This window comes from Sciurus carolinensis, chromosome 3, assembly GCF_902686445.1.
Source record: "Sciurus carolinensis chromosome 3, mSciCar1.2, whole genome shotgun sequence".
NCBI classification, from domain to species: domain Eukaryota; kingdom Metazoa; phylum Chordata; class Mammalia; order Rodentia; family Sciuridae; genus Sciurus; species Sciurus carolinensis.
The window spans coordinates 128426199-128445289 of record NC_062215.1 but is presented as its reverse complement, the minus strand read 5'-3'; the positions used below and the strand labels follow the sequence as shown (position 1 = coordinate 128445289).

At 35.2% G+C, this 19091-nt stretch overlaps 1 protein-coding gene across 2 annotated transcripts in view; it reads left to right on the top strand.

Moving 5' to 3' along the window:
- The window catches only part of Cwc22 (CWC22 spliceosome associated protein homolog), a 65114-nt gene extending 54338 nt beyond the window's left edge, over positions 1 to 10776 (top strand). For both annotated transcript variants that reach the window (XM_047547268.1, XM_047547269.1), the window contains exons 15-20: positions 399 to 476; positions 1152 to 1304; positions 2966 to 3093; positions 4592 to 4693; positions 4788 to 5008; positions 9313 to 10776. In XM_047547268.1, the coding sequence (XP_047403224.1) occupies positions 399 to 476; positions 1152 to 1304; positions 2966 to 3093; positions 4592 to 4693; positions 4788 to 5008; positions 9313 to 9899 (1269 nt within the window). In that variant the 3' untranslated portion in view covers positions 9900 to 10776. The remainder of the gene's footprint in view (positions 1 to 398; positions 477 to 1151; positions 1305 to 2965; positions 3094 to 4591; positions 4694 to 4787; positions 5009 to 9312) is intronic.
- The last annotated feature ends 8315 nt before the right edge of the window (positions 10777 to 19091 follow it).

The window sequence follows — 19091 nt, the reverse complement described above, 5'->3', positions numbered from 1 at the left end:
CTGCCTTTTACATATTACCTAGGTTTATTCCTTAACAATCGAATTTTTATCTTTGGGAGGTGTATAACCGAATTGTTAAATATTGTATTGGTGAGTTTATATTTTAAAATTTCTACTTCCTTTTAGTATACAGTATATTTAGCCTCTGCATGAGATAATTAATCTAATTCTCATAAACAGCTATAGGTGCTATCAGCTAGAGTAGAGACTTATTTTAAAAATCCCTCAATCCGTGTTTAGGCTTATAATTTCTAAAGTTTACAAAGTTGTGAAAGTTCTTTAAATTTATTTAGAAATGTAGGAAGTAATTATCAATATTGGTAAATTATAATTGAGCATAGATCCATTGTTTTTTAAAGGGTTAACTTTTTTTTTTTTTTTTTTTTTTCTCTAAATAGAAAGAACTGTGCAATATGATACTTGATTGCTGTGCCCAACAAAGAACATATGAGAAATTTTTTGGCTTACTGGCTGGGGTGAGTTCCAGCCTTGTTTTTCATCTCAGAATGTAATAGATGTACTAAGGGTCAGAATTTTGACCACAAATATAGTAAATTCATGATTCTGCCTTGTGGTCTGGTCTAATGTTACAACATATCTTTGCTAAAAGCAAATTGTTCTATACTTCCTTAGGTTTCTCACTATCTTTATCTTCCTTCTTTCCCATTTCAGTTTTGCAGTGCTTTAACATTGTATATCATTCTTCCAGAACTTTTTGAAATTCTACATGCTTTGTAACACTTTCTCTATAAAGTATATAATGTCTTTTCAAAATTGCAAATCAGTTAATAAAGTCAAGAACATGTTCAGGCAGCACAGAAAATCATGATCTAAAGTAATTTTTAAATCCAACTCTACTCATAGGGGTAGAAGTATATATTTTTAGTACACAAATGATTGTGTCTCAGATCAACCACATATCTAATTTTGTTTTAGCATATATAAATCCAGATAGCATAATATATACATATATATATATATATAAAACATCTTTTTTGAACATCATGTAACAGAAAGATGTAGTGATATGATCTTTTAAGATATACACAATACTTAGTTTTGATCAGTAAATTTAAGAATATTAACATGCTCATAATTGTATTGATACTCAGTTTTGCTGGTATTAACATTTGATTTTTTTTATTTATTAGCGATTTTGCATGCTAAAAAAGGAATACATGGAATCCTTTGAAAGCATATTCAAAGAGCAATATGATACAATCCATCGCTTGGAAACAAACAAATTGAGAAATGTTGCTAAGATGTTTGCTCACCTTTTATACACTGATTCACTTCCATGGAGTGTAAGTAGTTGGGTCAATATTTATACTTCTTTCCCAATCCCCTTTTATTCTCAAATATGTATGTTGTTCTCAAATATGTGACCATAGTTATCCTATTAGGAAGTATACATTAAAATGAAATGGGATACTTTTACTCTAACTGCTATCTTTGAAATTATGTTCATGTAACATAGAATTAAAGCAAAGTTAAATCATACACAAGTATAAGAAATAATATTCTTGATGTATCTTAGATAGTCCAAACAACAGTGTTTTCAATAGTGATGACAGAGTATTTCAAAGAAAATATTACATATTTTCATCTTCTGTGCACACACAATATTCACGCATACTCATATCACAAAGGAGAGACATGGACATATGTCCCCTATTTTGGTGGCACATGTATCTCTGAATTACTGTCCCTCTTTCCTGAGAGAGTAAGTTTCCATGGCTCCTCTTGTTAGGACTTGAGAGAAATGATTGCGATAGCAAACTTTGTTCTTTTAAGCAGACATTGACATTGGGTAAGGAATAGGGAGGAGATCCTATAGTCATATAACAAGGAAAGATATCCTTGATGAGGAAATGTACACTGAATTGGAATTTGAATGTCTTCATTAAGCTGGTATTTATTTTGTACAGTTATTGTTCATTCACCACCATCATTTAGCTACCAGCAATTGTCCTGCCACAAGAGATGCTAATCAATCAAAATGAATTAGATATGTCCCAGCTTTCTGCAGAGCTACCATATAATAAAAAAGGGAGATATATCCATGGCAATGATATAAAATTCAAAGTGGTAAATTATTTTAAAAAGACAAGCAACTAAAGGAATTTTAAAAAGAAAAAAGAAATTATATCCAGTTTGAAAGAGAGTAGCATCACATAATAGAATAACATAACGGTAGAATGAGGCAACACGGATCTTAAAACATTGGATAACTTTTGTGGTACCTTAACATACTAAGAATATGTAGCTATGTTAGTAGGCATTTGTAAGCCAATCCAGCAGCCTAATCATAGTAATTTTTTACTTCCTTATTTCCCAGTTTGAGAAAATAAAATCAAGTTTTAAACAGTTGACTAACAAATGAACTCCTGGAAGAAGTAACCCATAAAAACTGGAAATTACTTTCCTTTTTATTTGCCCTAACGAATCTCTTTATAAGTTTCAGTTTTCAAGCTGCAATCTTAGTGTTCAGAATATACCATCATTCTTTCTGTCATTACTTTTATTGTGTATTATATGTGCTGTACAAAACTATGGCCTTATGCTCTAAGAGGCAGTTTGCCCCACACCTTCATATATACCACATTTTGATAAGTGAAGTTTAGGAGCTAGTAGTGATCCTTACTTCAACATTATGTGCTCAAGCAGCATATCTTCCCTGCTATAAAAAGCACATTACACAAGAAAGAAAATGAAATCTATTTCTGCAGCATCTTAACATTTAAAAATTAGTATAGAGAAGTAGTCTTAACTTTGCCAAGAAATAATACATGTCAGCATAAGAGAAGATATTCGGATATAATTATGGTTGAAGATGAAAATAAATCATAATTTCAAGAGAGGCTTAAATTTATTGGTCACTTTGTCCTGCCTTTTGAAAACCAATAAAATTGGTTTAAAAACCAATAAAGGTAATAAAATTATCCATTTTTATTTTAATTTTCAGGTTCTAGAATGTATAAAACTGAGTGAAGAAACCACTACATCATCTAGTAGAATTTTTGTCAAAATATTTTTCCAGGAACTGTGTGAATACATGGGTCTTCCTAAACTTAATGCAAGATTAAAGGATGAGTAAGTTAATCGTTTAGTATGTTTTAGTCTTATTTCCTTTGAGGGGTTTTGCCCACTTTAGCAGACAGTTCAGCCTTGACTGTAAAAGAGTTAATCCCCTTAGGACTTTCTTTATCCATTTGTCTACTCTGAATGTGCTGGTGGTGGCATCATTTAATGATGTTTTTTAATTCAGGTGGTAAGAACACAGAATAAAGCCTCTTAATTTAGTTAGAATATACAAAATTGTTTTTACATGCTTACTGGAACTTTTCAGTGATGAGAATTTACAGTTTTGTTTTCATTTTTATCCTAGTTTTGAGCCTTGAAATGATAATTAATATTTTGTTATGAATGGACAATTAAATACAAATTAGTATCAGTCAGGTAATTGTTCAGATTATTACATGAAACCAAGGTCTTGTTCCAGGACTATTAAGTAATCCGTCTCAACTTTCTTACTTCCTGTTTGTTCACATTTCTCATTTTCACTGAGGTCAACTGCTACTTCATTCACATTACCGACTCTGTCATTTGAATTTTCTCATTGACTACCTGCCAAATTCAGTAGTCTTTCTCAGTCTCATGCTCCTTCACTTCTCTGCCTCAGTTAGACTGTTTGTTCATTGTGGCTCCTCTCTTTCTTCTCATTCTTCTTAGTCTTTGTCTCCTCCTCAGCCTGCATCTCCAGAGTTACAGTTCACCAAGGTCTACACTATGTTTTACATGCTGTTTCTGAGCTATTCCTTCATCTTCTCTTGGTTTTAGATATTTATTTCATGCCTGTCTACTTTATCAGGCTCATTTATTCCCTCTTTAGGAAGTTGTTCTGTGGTCACACCAATATTGCCAAATTTCCTAAGAATGTCTGGCTCTTTCATGCTTCCTTACCTCTGTTTCTACTGCTGGCAGTCCCTCTCTGCTTGATCTGTCTAGCAGATGCTTAATCATTCTTATACTTTCTTTTTCTATGAAACATCTTTTTCTGTGAAACATTTTTCCCTAACTCCATTGGGTTGTCATTCAATATGGCACTCATAACAAATGTCCCACATCAAATTGTATTGTTTATGTTTTTCTGTTTGTTCCCCCTCTGTAAATATATGCAATCTTCATCCTTGATCTTTTTCTTTGTTGACTACTTCCCCACTTCCTTTATGCTTTGCACAATGCTGTGTATGCATACAGTGTATGTATAAAAACAGTAGAAGTTTCTAAAATTTTCTAAACTCAAACTAAAATATATATGCACACATATGTTTGTATGGATATGTGTATTAGTATATGTATAAACAAGTTTTTTAATCTTAATTGTATAATTATAGAAATCAAGTTTAGTAAATTATTACTTGGCCTATTCATTTCATTTAAATGGCATGTGATCTAACCTAATAAATGCATAAACTACTTACTTGATTATATTTCATCTACTAATTTAATATATAGATTGAAAAGTGACTGTATCAGAATTTTGTATTTTTATTTGTTCTCTTTTATTAATACTTTTTTCTTTTTTTAGAACCCTACAGCCATTCTTTGAAGGATTATTACCACGAGATAATCCAAGAAATACTCGGTTTGCCATCAACTTCTTTACTTCTATAGGTCTTGGAGGTTTAACGTAAGGATTATTTTCGGAATTTTATTTTCAGTTTACAAAATTATCTTACTATTGCCTTCGAGGCATAATTTTAACAGATTATATTTCTAATTAGGGATGAACTGCGCGAGCATCTCAAAAATACACCAAAGGTCATTGTGGCACAAAAACCAGATGTTGAGCAAAATAAATCCTCCCTGACCTCTTCGTCTTCAGCATCATCCTCTTCTGAGTCTGACTCCTCCGACTCTGATTCTGACAGCAGCGAGAGCAGTTCAGAGTCTTCCAGTGAGGAGAGTGACTCTTCATCCACCAGTAGTCAGAGCTCTGCCTCAGGTACTGAAGCCCATTCATAATTCAGTTTGCTCTTTTCTAACAAGTTACCTTTGGTGATGTTCATAATGAGGGAAGAAAATCATATATTTGCTTATTTTAGAGTATGGTTGTTTAAAAGCCACAATTAATAATATAAATGATCATCTGTTACTATTGCCATCTACAGTGCATCACAGCATTCATAATGCTGAAATTATATTTTGGAGTTCTCTTTATAGAAATGAAGATATTTCATTGGCAAGTAATTTATTTGAGAGTTGACTGAAATAGTAATGATTTCTATATAGGGGCTATCTTGATGTTTACACTATAGATTTTCACTTTTAATAATAAAGGTTTCGTCTTAGTAGTTAACAGGTATCACACATGTAGTACTATGTGAATTTTCATAGATCACACCCAAATAACAAGCACTCAGATCAAAAACAACCAGTATCTAGTAGTTCTTCTGGCTTATTCTTTCATCATGTTTTTGAAATTTATCCCTGTGATTGCATTTATAGTTCATTCATTCCCTTTGGTGTGTAGTTTCCTACTTTGTGAATGTGTCACAATATATAATTTATCCTTTTTACTTAATGGACATTTAGATTTACAAATAATGTTCTCATGAATAGTCTTGTATGTATCTTTGATGACCATATGTGTATGCAGAGTCCCTGACTTACCATGATTCAACTTAAAATTTTTCACTTTACAGTGATGCCAAAACTGTGAATTCAGTAGAAACTATACTTCAAATTTTGAATTTTGATCTTTTTCCAGGTAGCAGTGTGTGGTGTAGTACTTCTTACAATGCCCAACTGTGGGTGAATTTAAGGGTTCTAAAGATGTTTAAGGTAGACTAAGCTGAGCTATGATGTTTGGTAGCTTAGGTATCTTAAATTCATTTTACAGTATTTCCAATTTACAATGGGTTTATCAAGACATAACCTCATTGTAAATTGAGTAGCACCTGTGAGCATCTGTGCACATTTCTTTTGGGTATGTACCTATAGATGGAATCACTGTTGGAGAGTGTGCATATATTTGACTTTAGTAAATACTTCCAGTTTTCTGATCTGTTTTTCTAAGTTATACTCCCACCAGCTGTGTATTGACTATCTTTTCATTTTAGCCATTCTGGTGGGTATGTAATGGTATTGCATTGTAGTTTTAGTTTTGATTGATGTTTTCTTAATCACTAATGAAATTGAGTATTACTTTATTTTTTATTGACTATCTGAATATTTTTGTTTTTGTTAAATGACTACTCACTTGTTATTTCTACTGATTTGCAGAGTTCCTTCTCTGTTCTGGATATGGATATATATATATATAATCTCCAATAACTAGACCCATTCTTGTTTCTCCAACCCTGTGAGGCTGCCAGAACCCTGCTGTCTTTCTGTCTCTTCCTTTAGCAGCAGCCCTGAATCAGCAGATGCTCCCAGGGAGAAAGTGACTGTAGAATGTCAACTTACTTCTCTTATGCTTCTCTGTTTTCCTCTAGTTTGACCCAACTAGTCCTCATTTCTTCCCAGGTTCCCTGATGCCTTTTAATGTTTCAGCTTCTTATTTTGCATTATTTTAGCCTTATAGATAAATCTAAACAGTACAGAAAATCTGCATCCAACTCACCCTATGGTTAACTTCTGACATTATCATAGTTACCAGCTGAACTATGGAAATTAACCTTGGAATATTATTAAAATATTGCCAACCAAACTGCAAATCTTATTTGAATGTCACCAGAGGTAAAGATGTAGATAAACTGATGAGAAACCATCAAAGTGGTGTTCTTTTTCTTCTTTCAGGACCCTACTTTGCAGTTCATTGCATTCTCTTCAATCTTCTCTAACCACCCAGACTTTTTGTGTTTAATGGATTTGACACTTGTGAAACCCTCTGGTCATTTATTTTGTAGTCCCTCAAAATAGATATTTGTCTGTTTTCTCATGATTAGAATGAGAGTAGGCATCTTTGGCAAGGCTACTATAGAAATGGTGTATTCTTTTTCAGATATCTTGTCAAAGGGTTTATAATATTGGTGTTTTATTTTTGGTGACATTAACCTTGATTGCTGAATTGAGATGACGTTCACTAGGTGTCTTCACAGAAACTATTTTTCTCTATTAAATTAATATTTTATAGGGAAGTGATTTAATACTATGCAAATCTCTCTCCAGCTTTCACTCACTAATTTTGGCAACCATTTTTGGATCTTGTCTCCAACGCCTATTACTGTGCTTTTGCCTAATGATGATTTTTTTCCATTTATCTTTTATTTTTCTACATTTAGTAATTGGATTTGTTCTGTAAGAAAGAGTTGTACTTGTTCCCACTTTTATTTTTTTTCTTCAACCATATTTTTAGGTCAGTATGGACTCATGCATATTTATCTTAATCTATGGATTTAAGTCCAATACTCTTACTTAATTTTGTTCAAATCATGTCACCTTTGGAATTAAGAGTTCCTTCTGTTATAGGATCATAAGTTGCTGCAGATCTTCAGTGCCTTTAAATGGAAAGTTTAAAAAATTTATCTGGTATTTTTTAATTGTTTTCAGCAGGAGCACATACCTTCCTGCAGTCTTCTTTATCCTACTTGGAAATGGAAATGCTATAGTGAAATATGTTTTCAAAGTTTAATTCTGGTTCACATTTTCTGAAAAGGTCTGTTTTGTTTTACCCAAGATCAGCTCTGCTTTCTTGCATTATAGTGATTTGGTCGGGAATTGTCTACTTATCTAAAATGCATGTTATTTTTTGTTTTGTGGGGGGGTGCATGCGCCTGTGTGTTTTCAGGCCATATATCAGAGAGGTAGCACTTATCCCTGTAGCTTTAGATGGGAAGGCTAATCTTTATTCTCTTGTTCCCTAGCTTATTACATTTCAGAGTGTTTAACATACTATATGACATCCAGAATTGTGGGGCTCTCAGTGTTTTGTATTATTAGAGCAGGATTTCATTTGCCAGTAGGAAATTTTATTTTTGAATTGAAATATACAAACATTGTTCATTTAACATTTCCCTTTTTTAATTCTCCAAAATTTATTTCATAGTCTCTGTTTTGAGAACAGATGATAACACAGCATGAATTGCTACAGTAAGAAAGCTTACTGACTCAATGTTAATTTGCCTTACCATATAATTATAGTAGAGAACTTTGTTATATTAATAAAATATTTAATAGCATAAAAGCAGTATGAACTGCCCTCACATTAGATAGAAAATTATAAAGCAAACATAGCAGAGGGAGAGAAGATTGCATACCATTAAGTGGCTGGGTTTCAGCGTCAGCAGAGCCCTGGGAATGGTATAGACCAGTGTCAGGGGATGTTGATTTAGCACAGGGCCAGATGGTGTCTGCTGGGGTAGCTGCAGATCAGCTGAGCTGTTTGATAGGAACCAGAGAAATAAGTCCTTAGTGGCAAACCAACTGATTATACTATGTGCCAAGGGTAGGCATTTGATTTAGCCAGATTTAGGTAGACTTTGAGCAAGAATAGGCAATTTTCTGCCATGTTTTCTTCTTTCTGTATACATATGAATTTTTGAAAGAAATTTTAGTCATCTCAGCCCTTTTATGTACCCAAATTAACACAGATAAGGTAATTGAATTTTCTTTACAGCTTAAATAGTAAGTTGTTTCACTGTATTTATATTTGTGATTATGGCAGTAAAATTGAATTATTCAAGAGTTTTTAGAAGAGTGTTTTCAGAAACCAAGTCTTTGTAGTTTTCATGAAGGCTACAATTGTATGTCCTAACATAGCCCTTTTCTGGGGTGTACCTAAGGCTTCTCTGAGAGCTGTTTTTTTTTTCATAGAAAAAGTTTTATTTGAAAAACATTGATGTTGTTAAATAAGCCCAGTTGTACCACTACTTTCACCTTTAGGAAGTAATGTTGCTAGTGAATGTGATCATTGTATTTATGTACTAGACTTGCCCATAATATTTCATATGACATAATGCACACGGGCTGGAATTTCCATTTTGGTATAAAGTATGTGAGTGGAAATGTACCGTTTCTAGTCACTTGCTAAAAATTTCTACAACATTTGCTATAGTTAATTTAAAGTTCCTGCATACCCTCATGAGTATAAAACAGTGCTTTGGTAAGTAATTGTGAGATATTGTATGTTCTTAAAAATTAAGTATCATGTGAATTATTTATCATCAGTGAATTATTTATCATCAGACTTTCTACTCATTTGGACTTTGCATCCAGTTATATGAATGAGAAACTTATTATGTATCAGTAAATCATATTGTTAAATTATGAACTAAGATTAAAACTAAGATCATTTTACCTTTGCAGCTAAAGATGTAAGAAAGAAGGGACAAGGGAAGACTAGAAGTAAAGAAGTAGATAAACCAATCAGGAACCAACAAACAAATGATAGGAGACAAGAAGAAAGAAGAGCAGAACAAAAGCACCAGGAATTAAGGACTGAGAGAGAAAGAAGGTCAGAAAAACACAGAAGTCAAAATTCAAGAGATCTGAATTGGAGAGATCCTGTAACAAAATACATGTCAGACAGAAGTATACATTCGGATGGAAATAGTTATAGTAGAATTGGAAATAACCGAGATGAGGACGTATACTTTGATTTGGAAAATAGACGTGGTGATCCAAAAAAGAAGAGAAGAGAGAGAAGAAATTCTTTTTCTGAAAATGAGAAACACAGACTCCTAAATCAGGACAGTGAAAATTTTAGAAGAAAAGATAGATCAAAGTCAAGGGAAAAGAATAGAAAACATTCAGGCTCTAAAAGTGATGAGGATAGGTATCAGAATGGCGCCGAGAGACGATGGGAAAAGTCTGGCAGATACTCCGAACATTCCAGAGAATCAAAGAAAAATCAGGACCGGCGAAGAGAGAAATCTCCAATGAGGCAAAAATGATTCTACAGAGTAACATAATCTGAACATGCCTTATATTCAGTTCAAGCGAAGTATTTTTTACACTTGATTAACAAACTTTATAGAGAACTCTTGTATAAAGTACTGGTTTGTATTTGTAAATTTTAAAAATGTTTTCGTTTCAACATGTTTTATAATTGATATATCTCAAGACCCTCCACATAAAATTATTAGGAGAAAAGTCTCAACAGAAAGGGGATGTTAAGTCTTACTTATATTTTGTGAATAAAATGATCAAATGCTTATTGAATCAGTGATTTCTTTTCATTGACAAAATAGTTTTTCTGATGATAATGTTTTTAATTACTTAAAAATTTTCTATAATTATGAGTGACTTTTTGTTTCTAACTGAAGACCAAAATAGATGAACCATTTTAATTTAATAGGTTTGCTTTAGTAATGAAATGTTAGAAACCTTTTACAAGTTACCATATTTTTTTTTTTCAGAGTAGGGGGTTTATTATAAGTTTCATATTATATCAAACAAATTAGGTAATGTGTAATTTTTTTCTGAAGTATTTTGGTGAAGCAGGGTATATGTTAGTCTTTAAACTGATGCATGGCTATATTATGTAAAATTGGTCTCTGTTTGGTGACAGTTCATTCTGAACTGCTACAAATGTTAAATTGAAACTTACTTTTCTTAGCCCTGAAGTTATATCACTGGTAAGTTTAAGTGTATTTGATTTTTAATTTGGATTAATATGTCTTTGGAAAACATAGTCATGAGATATGCAAAAAACCTATGGTATAATTCCAATTTTTTATAAGAATTTTAAGGGTTTCCATCATTGTAACTTTTACTAATTAATATGTGACCACATTATTTATTACCATTGAAATAAAATATCTCCTCTGAGATCTTAGATTTGGTGACAACTATTTAACTATTTACTAACTGGACTTCTTGTGCTTCCTTAACTTAAAAGTAGATATGGTCCATTCTAGTTAATATCTGAGCTCAAACATAGTGGGGCCACCGTCCTCCACCATCTTAGTATTAGATTTTAGGCATACCCTGATTCAAAATGTCTTCCATTTTTTTAATTTAAAGTTTAGCATGGTTTTTCATAAAGTCCATGTAAATAAGCTTATGTGCTCCCTGAAAATTGGACTGGATAGCTTAGAAAAAGATTCTTTAGTGTCTCACTACTGTGACAGTTGCCAGGTGGTGAATGTTCTCAGAAGGGACCATCACAGGCACAGTGCATTTCATAGAACTAGCTAAGCCGTTGGATTTAAGGAGCTTTTTGACTCTTAAGTACTAAAGGAGCATTGATGTAGATTAGAAATTTTAGTTTACTTTCTTCATTTTAACCTCACCTCATAAAACTTTTAAATGTAAAAAATAAGAAACTTTTTTTTACTTAAGACCTTAATCCTTATTTTGTATTTTTTTGAGACAGAATCTGCCTGAATTTTCCAGACTGACCTCAAACTTGCCATCCTCCTGCCTCAGTCTCTGAGGAACTGGGATTATAGGAATGTGCCACCATGCCTGAATTCCTTAAAAAGCTATTGAAGGGAATTAATTGAAAAATATAACCAAAAATTAACTTTTACTATATGTCCAGGTCTGTTCTATGTACTATAGATAAAACAATGAACAAAAGTGAATTTTCCATCCTTGCAGGAAATATAGTTGGAAGAAGGAAAATGTGAAAGACAGTAAATAAGTGGATGTGCAATATTCCAAGGGTAATAAATGCTGTAAGAAAAGCAAAGCAGAGAAAGGAGAGTGTGAGTGATTGCTTGGGGTGGGTGATGTTGGCCCAGAAATTTGGAGGAAGTGAGGCCTTGGGCATGTAGGTTACCATGGGGAAAAATCTTCTATGCAGAGGAACAGCTAAAGTATGGATGTTTATCAATAGTAAATTTTGCCTGGAAATTTTTAACATTTTCTATTCTACTTTGAATTTTTTTCCCCTATTTTATTTACTCTTGCAAAAGCAAGTAGCAGAGCACCTAACTACTACAGCTGGAAGTATTTCAGTATAGTTGAGTCATATCAGGGTAAAATGAATAAGGAGCTAGGTTGAGGAACTGTGTACTCTTCTGTCTTCAAATTGCATTTCTACAGCATCAACTATGATGTGTTCACACGGACTTTTTGCCATCAGACAGATCTTTTCATCTAAGTTCTTTTACATACAAGAAACTTGTTGCCTATGTTTGCTGTTCCTAATATTTTACACTATTTTTAGAATTAGTATTTCTTATAGGTTGAATTTAGATATTTTGCATGCATCGTTCATTATTTTCAGTTACTCAACTTCCGTGCCTCCAAAGTTCCATCTCTCCTTGAAGCACCATACTTTGACCACTGCCCAACCAACTCACCTGCTTTAATGTGCTATTTTAGGAATTCTTTCACCTCATCAAAACTTCTGATCCATTGACTTTGTTACCAGCTCACTCCACCACCATTTCTTCCCTTCCTTGTTCCATGGCCTAATTGTTTGGATGGATGAACAAATGAATCAACTAATTTAACTATTTCAAAACAACCCTATGAGAATTGGCATTGTCTCCCACTTCCAGGCCAGTTTTTTTTTTTTTTTTTTTTTTTTTTTCAGAGACCATACATTTTTTATGTGTCACTTTTCTCTGATCATCACAAGCATATGAACAAGCAAAGGTTTGCATAATTTCACAAAGTAACCTGTGCCAAACACAGTCTGATGGCATGATTGTTAACTTATTGTGACTATCACCCCAAACTCTTCTACTGTGTCTGAGTGACATTTCCCTATATCATCTAATTCTACAATGTATTGCAAAACTTCCTGAGCTCAACTGACTCAAGAACGTAAGTGATGTGAAAGGTGGAATCTTACATGACTGAAGAATATAAAATATTTAGCACCACAAGAGAAATACAAGATACTGAAGAATTAGCAATACCTATACAAATGGTTTCAACAAGCACCTGGATTAGACTAGAAATTTAAAAGGGTTCCTAAAAATTTTTTTTTAAATAATCATACTTATGTCATTCTTTTCCTCCTGAAACAAAAATACAAAAGGCAAATTTGGGGGGTGTTTTAGAATTCAAATACTAATCCCATGCTGGTTCAAGTGTAAAATGATACCTGTTTCCTAACACCCCCTTCAGAGCTCAAATCACTATTTCCATTTTATCCTACAATTGCATAATTCTGTATTAAGATGGTGCTTTGGAAGGGAAGGTCTAATGGCAAGCCGGTTCCACCCCTCCTCGATAATCAAGTGATACTGAGAAATTTACACAGTTCTGTCCCCAAAACCCAACAGATTAACTGTCCACCCTGTGGGGGTTGCTTTTGCTGCTGCCGCTGTGGGTGCCACCTGAGAACCACTGTCCTGAAGGAAACTGAAAGGTAGGTCTTCAAATGGAGGAACAGAGGCCACAGCACCAGATCTGAGAAGTAAAATATCAAATATTAGAAGCTGAAGATGCAGAGAAGCTTCCTGCAGAGAAAGGAATTTTCAAAAATAATCTCAGGTGGTAATAGGATTCTAAAGTCTTTTTGGAGAACACTGGTATTCCATTTGGCAAAAGGCAACCAGAAGCATTTAATCCTAAGAACTGTGCAATTTGGAAGTGTAACCTGCTTTAAAAATTTGCTTTTGTCCTTTCCCATATTCTTTTTCTTTTGTTTCTGGTAATGGTGATTGAACTCAGGAGCACTTTACCATTAAGCCACATCATCAGCCCTTCTTATTTTCTACTTTGAGGCAGGGGCTTGCTAATTTGCTGAAGCTGTCCTCAAACTCGGGAATCCTCTTGGCTCAGTCTTTAGAGTCAATGAAATTATAGAAATGTGCCACCATACCCAGCTTGTCCTCTCTCATATTCTTTTTTTTCTTTTTATATTTTATTTTTTTGTTGTTGTACAGTTCTTATTTTTTTTTTCCTTTTTTTTATTGTAATAAATGGGATACATGTTGTTTCTCTGTACATGGAGTAAAGGCGTACCATTTGTGTAATCATAAATTTACACAGGGTAATGTTGTTTCATTCATTCTGTTATTTTTTCCCTTCCCCCCATCCCTCCCACCCCTCTTTTCCCTCTATACAATCCTTCCTTTCTCCATTCTTGCCCCCCTCCCTAACCCTAACTCTAACCCTAACACTAACCCCTCCCACCCCCCATTATGTGTCATCATCCACTTATCAGTGAGATCATTCGTCCTTTGGTTTTTTGAGATTGGCTTATCTCACTTAGCATGATATTCTCCGATTTCATCCATTTGCCTGCAAATGCCATAATTTTATCATTCTTCATGGTGGAGTAATATTCCATTGTATATATATGCCACAGTTTATCCATTCATCAATTGAAGGGCATCTAGGTTGGTTCCACAATCTGGCTATTGTGAATTGAGCAGCTATGAACATTGATGTGTTCCAGGCCAGTTTTTAACCCTGATCAGCTTCCTTGCAAAACAGGTGTAAAGGAGGGATAAAACTGTAGAGAAGTGTTTAACAGCTTTGGCATCTAGCAGCTGTGTGATCCTAGAATTAATACTCATCCCTCACTTTCAATTTCATCTGTAAAATTCTTACTGGGTCTGCCTTACATAGTTGTGATGATTAAATGAGATACTAAAGTCAAAAGGCCTAGACTAGTATATAACACACAATGGGCACTGAAGAAATAATTGCCCCCACACACACACACACTGCACAGCAAAGACTTAGAAGGAAATTCAGGCTCATTGATTCATTATGAGTGCTTTCTTTCATCCCACCAAAACAACACTTACTATAACTTCTTTAAAAATTGTATTATGATATCTACACAGAAAATGAGTGGATTTTCTAGAGTTCAGGTGTGACAGAGTAATTCTCTGTCACTTCTCTCATAGTACTTTTCCAGATGTAAATATATATCCTTTGAACTCAAGCAACCTGCTGCTTATACCATACCATTTACTTCACATTTCTCAACTGTGTTGTCAGGAAAAAGACATACTACTATAGCAGTATATGCTGCTTATAGTTATGAGTGAATTTTGGATTCTTTAATGCCTCATTTACACTGTTCTTGATTTGACTTGACTGATTCCTTAAATTCATGGCTCCTTTTATGCCTCGTATTATTTTAGAACCCTACTGCTTGTTTTCCAATCCAATTCTCACTTTTTCCAGTTTTTTCATTCTGTTCAACGTATATTCCACAGAACGTCTCATCAGTCAAGTAAATTGTTTTCAGCTCAGAGTGCCCACTGCAACCTCTCAGAAGCCTGTTCCCTTAATGTGACACCTCTGTGCAGATCCTGGCAGAACACCACCAGGCTCTCCTTACTCTGATTTCTTGTGTCTCCTCAGCCTGGGATGTATTACAACTTCTATTTATAGCCATCCCTATGTTTCTTTCTAAATGCATTTAAAAACCTTTTGTGTTTGTTTCATATCTTGTTGGAAAGTATTCTTAATGTTAATCATACTTGGTGCTGTAAAAGTGAGGGGAAGTCTCTACCACTACCACCTGCCCTCCCTACCACCAAGTCCAAGCTCTGTGGTGAGGAATTCAGCTGGGGTTTACCAGAGATCGTGTATGCATAGGTCAAAGAAGGGAAATGTGTACCTGCACAGAGTTGCATAGAGGTGTGTGTCTGGACACTGCAAAAAAAAGAGCAGAAGTTTTTGGCTAAAGCAGAGGTGCTCGCTTTTGGAAAAGGACTCAGGTCCATGCAGAGTAACGTACTACCATTGAAATCGAATACTGTCTGGCAACTGACTTTTCATCTCACCTTTGCCACTGGCTGGCTGTTGACCTTTGACAAGCCTTTTAACCGCTTTAAGTTTTCCGTCCGTAGTCGTACAATAGCAGCAGTATGTCCCTCTAGTGGTGAAAAATCTCTGTACCACACATAGGACAGGGTGTGGAACTAAGTGCTTTGCTGTTATTACTGTTAAACCATTTTTATTGTTATTACTATTAAACCATTTTTATTGTTATCACTGTCATAACACAGTCCTGATGCCACTAGACCAGGAATTTCAAACTCAAATACCTACAGGACCAGGGGGATAGCCCAAATGAGACATTGAATAGGGCAATAAGATGAAGTTATTTCAAGGTAGGTAGAAACCCATGCTCAGATCCATGCAGTCCTGCCTAAAAAAACAAAGACCTAAAGTTGACCATGTGGAGTTCAAGAAAATTAAATAACCAGGATTTTTATGTAGTTTCTGATTTTTAAATAACATGAATTTTTAAATTCATTAAATGTGCTCAAACTATGGAGACCAAACAAAATGACCTACTGGTAAACTAGCTTTTGACTATCTAGTTGTAACATCAGTCTACACCCTCAAAAACTATTTATTACTTAATTTTGAAATGTCACTTTGTTATACAGAGGTCATTTTTCAGTTTCTGCCCTTCATACAGTGGGAGGATAAGATGCTTCATCCTTCTTGAGGAACCTCATTTACTTTGCTAACCGCAGAGACCTCTAGCTACATTGCTCTTAAAAGTTTTGTCAAGTTTAGTTCACTGGCCTACTCCCTCCCTATAATTCTGGTACCCACAAAACAAACCATTTTTTTCTTCAGATCTGCATCTTTTCTATTTAGCAGTTGGTGCCACCGAACTCCCATCGCTTTTGAGTTTTCACCCCTACTTACCTATTTCCAAATCAGCCAATTTTATCAATGCTGCTTTTGTCCCTATCTTTCCACCTAATTGCTACCACCATGCTTCTGCCCCTTTTACTTTGTATTTTGTAGCTGGACTGTTCGACAGTAGTTTGGTGATAGCTACTCTGTGCCAGGTACTGTTCTAATTTCCGAGGGTGCAGCAGTGAGCAAGTAGGGGCCAGTTGTCAGATGAACCTAAATTCTTACAGGGGAAAATGAAGAGATGAATTTGAAAAAATAAAAATGTATACTTTGAAACATGGTAGTGATTCAGAAAAGCTGAGACTAGTGACCACCCGTATATCACCTACCTAGATTCTGATTAAAGCATTATTTCCATCCTGTCATTGCCTTTATATTGAAGCCCAATGACACCCAGACAATAGGATTAAAGTAAATTCCCAGTCTGTTACTTTAGTTTCTTCAAAGCTCAAGTTCAACCTGTCTTCCCTTGATGTTTGCTCCAGGAGCTGTCATCCTTGGACCATGACTGTGTGACAGGCATTTTAGTGTCTGAATTCTACAGGAAAACCTAAAAGATAAGAGAGATCCCAGTTTTGCAGCCCACACACTGGTTTCTGTCCAGCTAAGACATGAAAGAACCAGGGCTCCATCGCCATCTTAGCCCACCTGACAGGCAAAAGCGTTTCTTTCCTAGATTGCCACACAAACTTCACATTGGCTGGGCTGGTTATTTATTGCCCTGAAAATACTGCTTGCTGCTTATTGCCACTGAATGTCTACTTAAATACCTCATACCACCTAAATGTTCTTTTGATTTGCCTGTCCAAATCCTTTAGGATTTGGTACATTTATGTCACTACTCTTGGAGTTTTCTTGGATGTAGAGCATAGCAATGACTCTGCTTTCTAGCACTTAAGCTGATTCAGAGCACACATGTTAAAGGTTTTGTAATTGCCACTTACACATTGTACAGTGAGATCCTTTTTATTATTTATCTTATGTCTGCCCCCAAGTAGATTGTCCATTCATGGGGGGCAGGAGTTTTGTCTTAAATATTGCCTTTTCCTTTGCACTGCCCTACAGACCAGGGTTTCTTAACATCAGCATCATTGGCAGTTTGGACCAGGTGATTCTCTGTTGTGTGGGACTGTCCTGTGCACTACAGGATGTTAAACAGTGTCCCTGACCTTACCTTCTAGATGCCTGGAGCACAAATCTCCCCGTTCTAATGTCTCCAAACGCCACATGTGCTGGGGCGGGGGGCAGTCATTCCTAGTGGCTTCTACCCTGGACCTAGCATTAGGAAGTTCTTTGCAGGGGATGGCCATGACAATGCTCATTCTGTGTCACATTACTGTTGTCCCTCTATCTAAACCATACTGACTTATATGATCTTGTTTTTGTGAAGGTAAGATTTGTTTTAAATAATCATTTAATAGAAGAGTGGATAGCAATATTCCAACTGTTTTTGCCTGGGAGGATACTCTGTTATCTCATTCTAAGGAAGTCAGTCTGGTTGACAGTGTAATAGTTCTCTGCACATGGAAGCATGATGACCCTAATAATATAATGGTCCCATACAGGTTTTGGTTTCTCACCCTAGCTGTTATTATAACCAACACTTGTCTCAGGAATGGAAACATCCAGCTGTGGCTATTTACTTATTTACTAGAGAATTAGGTCATTCAACACCCAAACACCTTGTCTTCTATTTTTAAAATGTTTCAATGGTTTTTTTTTTTTTTAAAGCAGTTTACAGTTCATAGCAAAATTGATCAGAGGGTACGGATATTCCCCATTTACCCCCTGTGCTCACCCTTGTACAGCCTCCCTCATCATCAATATTCACCACCAGAGCTGTTCATGGATTACAATTAGTGAACCTCATTGATCCATCATCACCCAAAGTCCATAGTTGGGTTCACTGTGACTCATACCTTTATTATTTTTTTTTAATCAAGCACTTCCGTGACAGTCAAATGGCTGTTAAGTGAATTAACTGGTTGTTTAATCAGTCATTTCATTCATTACAAGGCCCAAAAGATTGGTCAAATGGGAGTGAATCCCTTATAAGTCTGTTTCCCTCCTAGAAACAAGAAATCTTGGAATAAGCATCTCTGGTTTGAATCAGGAGACCTTATAAGTTGCATTCTCTATATAGCACTCAGTTTTGCTTAGCTAGAGATCTCTCTCCAAAACTATTTTTGTGACCAATACATGCGAAGTCCCTGTCAGGGCTGTACTAAACATTTGCTGTTTTGTCTGAGGATATTCCTTTCCGTGAACAGATGATTCTAGAGAGCGTAGAAGGAATGCCATCTTAAGGACTCCCTTGCCTAGCACACGTAGTACCCAGATCCCAAGGCACTGTGATGGGTCCAGACGGGAGCCTGTGGCCAAGTTGGGCCATTCAGAGTCCTTGCCCAGCAGTTTTTCAATTGGGGCCATGACAGTGCTATATCTAAGGGTACGAGGAGCAGGAAGGGAGTTAATGTTTATCATCCTCTGCCCTGTGGGAAAAGCTGGTTTGCAGTAGGAGAGGATCACCAAAAAGGAAGCAGAGCCAGGTGGAGGAGAAG